Source organism: Microplitis mediator, chromosome 8 (assembly GCF_029852145.1).
Source record: "Microplitis mediator isolate UGA2020A chromosome 8, iyMicMedi2.1, whole genome shotgun sequence".
NCBI classification, from domain to species: domain Eukaryota; kingdom Metazoa; phylum Arthropoda; class Insecta; order Hymenoptera; family Braconidae; genus Microplitis; species Microplitis mediator.
The window spans coordinates 16027866-16038634 of NC_079976.1; the positions used below are offsets into that span (position 1 = coordinate 16027866).

Sequence of the window (10769 nt, forward strand, 5' to 3'; positions counted from 1 at the left end):
TACAGACTTCATGTATGCACTGATGAGTGTACCCACGATGCCCAAATCGAGTTTGAGGATATAAGCAGCGAAAGTGATATTTTTGATGACTACGGTGACAACAACAACGACGCTATCCCAGATTCCTATTATTTTATGAAAGCGAATGAGGAAAGAAACAAAGAATTGGCTATTCGAAGGAAAGAAATCAACTTACAACTTTCTCATTGGAAAGAATTATTATTAAACTTTAATGATCGCAAAAATTACGAAGAAGCGTGTCATGAAATCACACTCATATTAACTAAGTCATTTTTCAAAGCTAACAAACCGCAATAATGGAACTAATAATTGATTTTGTGGGTTTTGAGATGCCTGATGGTAGATTTGTGATAAAAGAACTTTGTGCTAGTGATATTTCTGTTAAAGTCAATCCATATAAACGTGTGCAATGTGAACATTGGTTATTCGAACCACCTTTAGATCAGATCGATGTTGCAGTAATGCAAAAAAGTGTTGATCATTGTGGACTTCAACATTCAATTTCATGGACATCTGGTGTGCAACCATATGAATCATTGAAAGAAAATCTAGATATTTTGGTAAAAAATGCACGTTACTTTTACGTTCAAGGTGAACGAAAGAAAAAATGGCTTGATGATCTAATTGACTCTGTTGTACCTATAATTGATATGGAAAAACTGAGACATTTTTCTCTATTTGATGCTTATGATTTTCCAAAACATCGCTGCCCATACCATGTTTATCATAAGAAAAAGTTTTATTCTTCATGTGCATATCAAAATGTTCAATTTTTCAAGAAGTGGTTTTGGACTTGTTATGGAAACCAACCAACTTATGAAAAGTCGGTTCAGATATTCAATCAGTTGGGGAACTTACTGTGTATGGATAATGAAGATATCGCATGTCTTGATGTTGCATTTATCATTGAAAATGCAACCCAACAAATCGATTTCGCTTGGCACAAACTACCGGAACGATTACAAAATAATGAAAAATTGATTGGCTATCAAAGGTGTCGGGATCATTCTCTTTTCTATGACGATATCCCTGATAGCCTTGCATATCCATTCAGAAAAGATTGTCGCAATTGTACTTTTTAGGTTAAGATTAAAAGACTATAGTTTATGTAAGACTAAAAAATGTATATTTTTAGATTAAGAAAAATATCTATAGTTTATTATGTATTTGAGGTTATGTAAGACTAAAAAATGTATTTTTTTTAGGTTAAGAAAAATATCTATAGTTTATTATGTATTGGAGGTTATGTCAAAAAAAAAATATTCAAGGTTATGTAAGACTGAAAAATGTATATTTTTAGGTTAAGAAAAAATACTATAGTTTCGTATGTATTTGAGATTATGTGAAATAAAAAAAGGTTATGTAAGACTTAAATGTATTTTTAGGTTATAAGTAATAAAAAACAATATATATCAATATAAAAAAGTTTATTCATTTATAAATGTAAGTTTATTAATTAATACAGGTTCAATAATTATATTTAATTTATTAATTCTTTGTTTAAATCGTTCTCGATCTCTTGCTGCTTGTTCCCATTCGCCTCTTCTTGCTTGCTCGTGTGCAAATCTCCATACATACATGTAATGTATGGTTGGCGTTGGATTAAATTTAACAGTCTTCATATTAGTTTTCGTACGATGCTGCTTATAGGATTATACTCGACTATGCGATCATGTATAATGAGACAATAAGCTGATGTCTGCCCAGGAAATTGATTTGTAGATTCAAATTCCAGACGAATGTCCACTGGTCCAGATTTTATCGATTCGTATTGTTTCGAGCAATCGATAACATACAGTGGTGCTTGTTCCAAAAATTTTTTCTTTGTCAGCAGTGGCTCAGGTTCTTTGTTGTAGTATGAAATTTGGAAATTTATATACATATCATACAACAGAGCATATTGATTGTTTGCAATGTTGAGGTTTAAATTCCCATAAGGATAACTCTGAGAGTTTAAAAATAATTTTATATCTCTGATGTTGCAGTGATCAAATCCGCTGGCATTTTTAGTTGCGTCATTTTTTCTTGCTGTTTGAAATCCGAGGATTACAAAACGTGGTTTCTCAAGCTGCGTAGATGTTTTGACTGCCCAAATGTGCTTCGAAGTATTAGGTAATAGTGGATACTCGTACAGCTCCCAAGCTCGGAAACTGATTGAGATAGCTGGATCACTTGTAATATAATTCAGAGCTTCAATTTTTTGTTTATCAGCCATAGTCACATATGGTACAATCCACTCGATTTTTTGCAGTGTAATTTTAACAGCTTCAGCATGAGCTCCTGCAGCAGGTGTAGCCACAATGTATGCATTCAAATCGGAATTTGATCTTATTAAAATCAATTCATGCTTTGCGTTGATGACAACTTTATGGTAATCTTCAGCAAATCCAAGCAGGAGACTCAGTGGTATAGATACATCAAAGTAGCCATTGTCATTGTGTAATTTGTTTACAGCTTCATCCATAATCCAGCCTGAGTTCTCGAGTGTATTTTGTTGAGCTGGACTCAGTGATGTATATCCTTTCATGAGACTTGTGATGCCGACATTTTTATTACGATCAATCTCAACACCATTGAGCTCGTAGCGTATTTCTTCAAACATATGACATACTGTCATGTTTACCATGTGAGTAGTTGCACTTACAGCTGTACCATCAGATTTTGTAAATTTTCCATACATATGCAGTGTACTTTTACTTGGAAGTAGACATAAATCTTGATGTTGAACGGTAATTCTTATTTCATCGCTGTTGTTGAATGTTGATGAAGCATACGGGATATGAGCATGTGCTTCATAGTGTGCAATCGACTCATCAAAAATGATTTGTCGTTGAATATTTAAGATTTCCGCTGCCATGGTCGTGTACACGTTAAACAGCAAAAATAAATTTTTATTTTCTTAATTTTCCACGTAATTTTAGTCCTAGGCTCTGAAGAAACTGAGCGTTCTGATGTGTTAACACCTTGTGAGGTACTCGGTGACTGATGTTGCTTGACCATGTTGCTGTCGTTTTATACCCAGCACCACTTTTTGTTTCATACACGATACCCATTATTTTATAGACTTTATATGCAGTCTTATGGTTATCATTTCACCTCTGAAATTAGCCAGTTTTCCGTCTTGATCTACAATTCTCAGTCTGAGATTTTGTATTGCTTGTACGGCGATCGGTAGATAAATGACGTGTGATGGTAATTCAACAATCTTATATCCTGGTGGTACACTTGGGAAAAATTCATGAATAGTGTGAACTTTGTGTTCATTTATGTAAGCACCAGACGTGATGTTACACTCAACTCTCAGAGCATTGAGTTTTAATATCTTCACCGGTAAATCTGATGAGTGAGTTTTATGTGGCATCAGCTTCCGATTTGTAAATCCCAATAGCCGACCAATAGAATCTTGAGGTGTAAAATTTATAAATTGATCACATTTTATCTCACTTCTCAATTCATTATTATTGGCTTTGATGTTGATGCTGAGTCTTCGTAATTTCTTTTGAATATATTTTTCAATGTCATTTATCTCGTAACTTCCTGTTGGTATCGTCAAGACTCTCTCTTCAATAGTTTCATATTTTTCAGCTTCTATATTCTTTTCCGTCACTGAGATATTGTCATCAAACTTTGTAATTATTGCAGCATTTCTCTTAGCTCTTTTTTTCTTGACTATTTTTTTCTCATCAAGATTATTATCAACATTATTTGTATCAATTTTTTCGATATCAATATTATCCACAGGATAAGAGACATAGAATTTATTAGCACCCACATCAATATTGGGTATTGAATTAAATGTTAATAACTCTACAAGTCCCAGAACATAATTTTTAGCTGATGATAATTCAATTGGAGGGAAGTAGTTAGCCTCCAACTCGGATGAAGATCCTGTCAGTGTTAATGTGAATGACTCAGCCATGACTGATGTGTTGTATACAAAGTCACATCAATTTATAGTTGTCCAGTAAGAAATTTGAGACATAGATGTCCGCATATAATTGTATTAAAATCCTGATATCTTTTGTGATTATATTTCACGCTACCAACATCGAGATATTCCATAAGATCTTGTGGTGGTTGTAAATTACCAAAACTGTCAAAATAAGTAACTCTATCATTATTTTTCTTGTATGCAACCCAGTGAGTACCAGGTCCATGTTTATCATCAAGATTAATAATAGCTGATTCATTTTTTCTCGGTCCAGTTTCATGTAAATCGTTTCTCATAAAAACACTACGAAAGTTTGGAATTTTTAGAGCTTTAGCGTACTTTAGTAAGTCGATGTTTGTGAGTGCTCGATGTGGTAGCTCTACTTGTTTTTTGACTTGCATCCTCTGCCTACTGGATATGGTCTCAAGTATAAGCCCATACCACGCCTATAAGGCTTCAAGTATAAGCCTTTACCCATGGATATTTGTTCCATTTGCAAATTATGACGTTTGCTCTCATTCAATCGATTTTTAGCAGCACTTGCATCATTTACAGCTTTTGCTATACCAGCAGCGCCTCCAGCTAAAGCTCCTGTGGCACTCAAGCCAGCAAAAAGTGGTATTAAAAATGGTAGTATACCACCAACTTTAGATGGAACTGGTAAAATTCGAGGCAACCTAATATTTTTTTTCCCACCAGATTTTTTAACTGCCTGACGAGCACCCTTCAATGCTGTTTTGATTGGATCACCACCAGAAGTCATGGACTTTTTGGCAGCTATAACAACTTGTCTTAGTGCTACTTGCTTTTTTACACTAGTCTTTCTCTTGCTGGTCTTCCTCTTACTGGGCTTTCTCTTGCTAGCTGTTCTCTTCTTCAGCCCCATACCGAATCTTCTTTTCATCTTCATGATTTTATTTACACTCCACGCAGCAGCTTTTTCACCAATACCAGCGTCTTTTGCTTGATAACGTTGCCACGCCTTCTCAGCAAGTATTTGATCAGCTTCGTGACGTGCTTCCAAATTTTCACGATTATACGAGTATGCAATATCGTGTTCTTTACACGCAGCGTCCAGTGGATTAATTCCAGGATCACCACGAGCTAATCTCTTGGCTAGCTTTGTGCCTGGTCCACAGTACTGGTATCCAGGTATATGTAGTTCAAATGGCAGCTTATTAATTATACTGTTTACAAAACCTTTACCACTAGTATTCACACATCTGCTCTCCATAGTAGCAGCATCATGACTGACTGAAAATCCTATAAAACCTGGTACTTATAGTTCACTGAGTGAGTTGTTGTTGTGACCGGAAACTGTCAACATGGAGTTTAAAAGTCAAGAGGCCAAGTTGCCAGTAATAAATTTTGATCAAATTGTTCAAGGTACAGGAGTGAAAAAAGTTAAAAGACACGGCGCTTTATTGCCAAACAGTGTACGCGCTATATTTTGTGGTCCATCAAATTGTGGAAAAACAAATGCTCTGCTGTCACTCATCATACACCCCAACGGCTTGAGATTTGATAATATTTATCTCTACTCAAAATCTCTAAATCAACCGAAATATAAATTTTTAGAATCACTACTTAAACCAATAGAAGGTATTGAATTTTTTACATTCAACGAGCACGAAGAAGTACTGAAACCTGAAGATGCAAAACCAAACTCATTGATGATATTTGATGATGTTGCTTGTGAAAAACAAGATCATATCAGAGCATATTTTTGCATGGGTCGACACAAAGATGTTGACAGTTTTTATCTCTGTCAGACTTACACACGGATCCCTAAACATTTGATACGTGACAATGCAAATTTTATAGTTCTCTTTCGTCAAGATGAGATGAACTTGAGACATGTGTATGATGATCATGTAAATACTGACATGTCATACAATTTATTCAAAGACTTGTGTTCAGCATGTTGGAATGATGGTGGTAAATATGGGTTTGTAGTGATTGACAAAGACAGTGAGCTAAATAGTGGAAGATATAGAAAAGGATTTGACTGTTTTATTAGTATAAATTAACTTGTACTTGACGAACAGCAATCAGAGATTAAGTGAACTCTGACGCATCAACATGAAGACTGAAGAACTTTCAAAGCAACGAGATGTCTTACATCAGATATCTCAGGCTAGTGATGCTATCCGACGGAAGCACAGAATGCTCAAGTTGGGTAAAGACACAGCTGAGAAGGCAATGGGTGAAATGTTCAAGCCTATTGTTACACCTCTGCAGAGTCTAGTCGAATCATCTAAAATCAAACAAGAAGTCAAGTCTGAAGTTGAAGAAGAAAATAATTCAACTGTGAATAATAATAATACAGAACTTGATGATGCAAGTAAATATAACAGTATCATCTCTGAAGATAGAAGCGGGACTCTGGAAGAAACACAAATATCCCCTGCTGCATCAAGTACCCCTGCTAAGTCAGCTAGCAGTGAAATAAAATCTTATTTATCTAAAGTGTATAAAAAAAGTAAAGATATTGATATGAGATATGGTGTCCGTCGATGTTACAATGATTTTTACATTGGTGATTCTGAAATAACTTTTGATGATACTATGATTAATATAAAAAATAAAAATTACTCAGTGACTCCTGGTTTATTGGAATTATTATTTAAAAAATCACCTGATGATTCGAAAGTCACACAGAATGATAAAAATAAATATCTTGAAATTATAAAGATGACAAATGCTCATAGAAAAAATTATAAGCCAGATAGTAGTTTTTATGAAGACTCGACAATCAAGTATAATAATTATATTGCTGATTTTCTTGCTAAAAATGCAAATTTATCAAGAGGTAAAGGATTACCTGATTTTATGATTGCGAAAAAGAAAAAAGCTCGTATGGATTATGTCTACTGGGATGATCCAAATGAACTAGTTGACCGTCTTCGTTTACTCATGGCATCTCAAGCAGCTGGGAATCCAAGTCACACCAATGAAATCATATCAATTATCGAAGAGCTACGAGAAGCAGGAATTATTTATTAGCAGCCACTGCATCAAATTTATATCATTTACTTGCTGACTGTTGAAGTGAAAAGAGCAAAAATGAGTATCGATATTTTTGGACGTTCGCTACCAACTGGTGCTGCAATCAGTGGACCACCAGGACCACCTGGACGAGGATTTCAAATAACTGTTGATGGACAGTATGATGTTGAGAGCAAGAGACTGTGTCATGTTGGCAAACCAGCTGAAGACAGTGATGCAGCAACTGTAAAATTTACACGTGATCTTGTACACAAAGAGCTGTCGCTACTGTATGATAGTATGAGGAATGATCAGTCAGAGATCATTTCACACTTGCACTCTCAAGTGGTTACACTGGACTCTGCTGTAACGCTTTTTAGAAAAGAAAATCAAGAATTAAAAGTTAAAATAAAACGTATGAAGTCACAAAAAGACTTAATCAGTAGAAATACACAGAGAATAAAAGAACTGGAAGCTAAAATTTTTGTTGACAATGGAGGACAAAAAATCAGTAATAGCATATGAGTTGCACAGACCAGCACGCAGAAATTACCAACGTCGTCATGTTGACATACGAGCACTTGATGAAACTTGGCAAGCTGATCTAGTTGAAATGATTCCTTATGCAACAGTTAATAAAGGAAACAAATACCTGCTAACTGTCATAGATATTTTTTCAAAGTATGCTTGGGCTGTACCGATTAAAAGTAAAAGTGGCAGTGATGTCACTAGTGCAATGAAATCTATATTTCAACAAGGACGTGTACCAGAAAATCTGCATGTTGACCAAGGCAAAGAATTTTACAATAAAGAATTTCAAGAACTGATGGAACGTAAAAACATCAACATGTACTCAACATTCAGCAACTTGAAGGCATCAATATGTGAACGTTTTAATCGAACACTCAAGAATAACATGTGGCGTCAATTCACTGCTCGTGGTACCTATAAATGGATTGATATATTGGAAGATTTGATACACAAATATAATACTAGAAAACATCGTACTATTCAACTGGAACCTATTGATGTAACTGCTAAAAATGAGAAGCAGATATTTGAAAAAATATACAAACCTCTTCAAGCTCAGCGGCAAGCGCGAAAAAATAAATTCAAAGTTGGAGACAAAGTTCGAATCAGCAAGTACAAACATGTATTTGAAAAAGGCTACACACCCAACTGGACCACTGAAATTTTTACAATCAAAACAGTGCAGAATACAAATCCAACAACGTACAAACTTGTAGACTATCAGGATAAGCCAATTGAAGGTGGATTTTATGTTGAAGAACTCAGCAAAGTCAAGCATCCAGATGTCTATCTAATAGAAAAAATTATAAAAAAACGTGGAAATAAATTATATGTAAAGTGGCTCGGCTTCGACAGCTCTCACAATACCTGGATTGATAAATCAGACCTGTAAAAAACTTATTATGTAATCTTATATTCTAATAAATAAAAACAAAATTTTTAATTGTATACACACATTTTTTTATTTATAAACCTTAAAACTAATTTTACAAAAACTTAGAAATAATTTACATAAGTTATCTTTTTTTTTTATTTACAACTATTTACATAAGTTTTTTCTTATTTACAACTATTTACATAAGTTTTCTTTTTATTTACAACTATTTACATAAGTTTTCTTTTTTTAATTATTGTCTCATCATCATCATCATCTACAATTCTTCTATAGCCCCATGGTAGGGTGTCATGGCTGCCGTCAATGAGCTGACGCTTATCATCAGCCCAACTTAATGCTATTTTATTTTGTACAATCGTTTTTACATTATGTTTTGCGCTCTTAATTAAATATTGTTTTTTTGTTAAATTTACATGATTATTTAAACATTGCATAAAATCATCAAACGTGATTGTTCGCAAAGTTGGACCTTTTACACCCTTTGCTCGCTTTTTGGCCTTTTCATTTTTATATGTCTTGAATGCATATAATTTAGCTCTGAGTCCAGTGAATTCAGTCATGATTCCACCATTATTCTCATCCTTCATCAGACCCAGGACTTTCTTATTGACTAATGGTATATCATAAATATTATCCGCGGGGTAGTCAGAAGTGTCGAACTTGGAGATGTCACGTTTGATGATTTTATAGACATCTGGCACAGTAAAATGATAGATGAGACTGTCGGTGTCAGTATACATCAATTTAGACTCATCATTTTTAAAGTTCTTTTTTACATAATTATAATGAAAGTCATAAATAAATGTTTTAGACAAATCTAAAATACAAAAGCCCACATAGATAGGTTTATTAAAACAGACTTTTACTTTCTTCATCTCAATAATTACCATATCTTTATCAAACATGGTAAGACTATGGAAATTTGGCTTACATATCAATTCTTTGACGCCATATCTACCCTCCCATTCAGTTTTTAATTGTACATCTTTATGCTTTCTTACATTTTCCATAGTCTTACCAAATACAGCGTTGTTCATCAGTTTGTAAAAATTTTTTTCAAACTCATTCTTTGCTAATTTTCTACAATCAGTATTTTTATCAATATAAGTTTTGAGCCAAGTTGATTGTTTGAATTGCAGTACTCTGTGGACTTTTGTTAATTTTAATCCTAATTCTAGACATTGTTTTAAATTTTTATAATGTATTATATAATTTTTTTTATCATGCAAAGTTGTTGATAATTTTGAGTGTTTGGATCCTGGCGGAACAAAGTGCTCAGGACACAAGGGCAAGTCCTTGTGAAGTTCATGTAACTCCTCTGGATAACTTAAATCTACTTCTAAAATGTATCCTACACTATCATCATTATCATTTAAAAATTTATTTACATCATCATCTACATTTTCCACCCACTCAAATGAACCTGTCGGTAGTGACATACTCATAGCTGCACCGTATAAATTATTTACATCATAATACATTAAATATGATTCAGCTTTGCTTGGATCAAAGTCCTCACCCATGTACCGATTATTAGCAGCAGCATATCGGTTTGTACACTGAGATACCCCACCCCTGATGCCTTTTTCAATAAAAAGTACCATTTCAGGATCAGTTAAAAGCTGAAGTTCCACACCAGTGTATTTTAACATAGCATCATTAGACAGACCAGGAGCTGTATAATAGTGTAATGGATCTAAGCTGTAAGTTTTGAAGCAGCTTTGTCTAAAATTTTCAAAGACGTCTGCTAAAAGAAGTACATCAGTTTTAAGATATAAATCTGAGTACTCTCCTAGTGTGTTGATGTTAAATTTGTTCCAGACTAGCTGAGCAAAGAAATAATCCTCATCAGAGACACTTTCATTCATTAATTTTGAAAAAAATGATACTTGATCAGGCAATTGTTTGTCATTAAGCTTATCAACACTGGATATATATTCATATGGAAATATACCTTTACGCGTAACTAATTTAAATTCATCTGGATCGGGATAGTGAAGTTTCGTTATAAGCTTTTCATCATCACCAAGATTTGAAGCTAATTTTTCAAGGCTAGATGCCATAAATCTGAATGAGTCTATGAAACGTAATGTCACTGAAGTATTTTCAATCGATTTTGTAAAAGATATATATTTTTCTTTATTAATTGGTAGCAGAGTTACATCACCTTTAATTAATGTAGCTAAACTTTTAATTAAAAAATGTGAATCATAGCCTGATAAATTGTGAAAGACTATGGGAATAACATGAGACTTCGGATAATTGACATTACAAGATATATGTGCTGGGCCGCGATAATTACCAGTGAAATGACAATGATCATAACACTTGTCGGTATTTGTAGTGATCGTTTTTTCACAAATATGACAAACAGTTGCCTGATCATGTGTCTCTTGCTGCTGT

General features: G+C 33.9%; 1 protein-coding gene across 1 annotated transcript; it reads right to left on the reverse strand.

Moving 5' to 3' along the window:
• Positions 1-1639: 1639 nt before the first annotated feature.
• Positions 1640-2878, reverse strand: LOC130673823 (uncharacterized). Its single transcript, XM_057479033.1, has one exon. The coding sequence runs from the start codon at positions 2876-2878 to the stop codon at positions 1640-1642; it is 1239 nt and encodes a 412-aa protein (XP_057335016.1).
• Positions 2879-10769: the final 7891 nt, after the last annotated feature.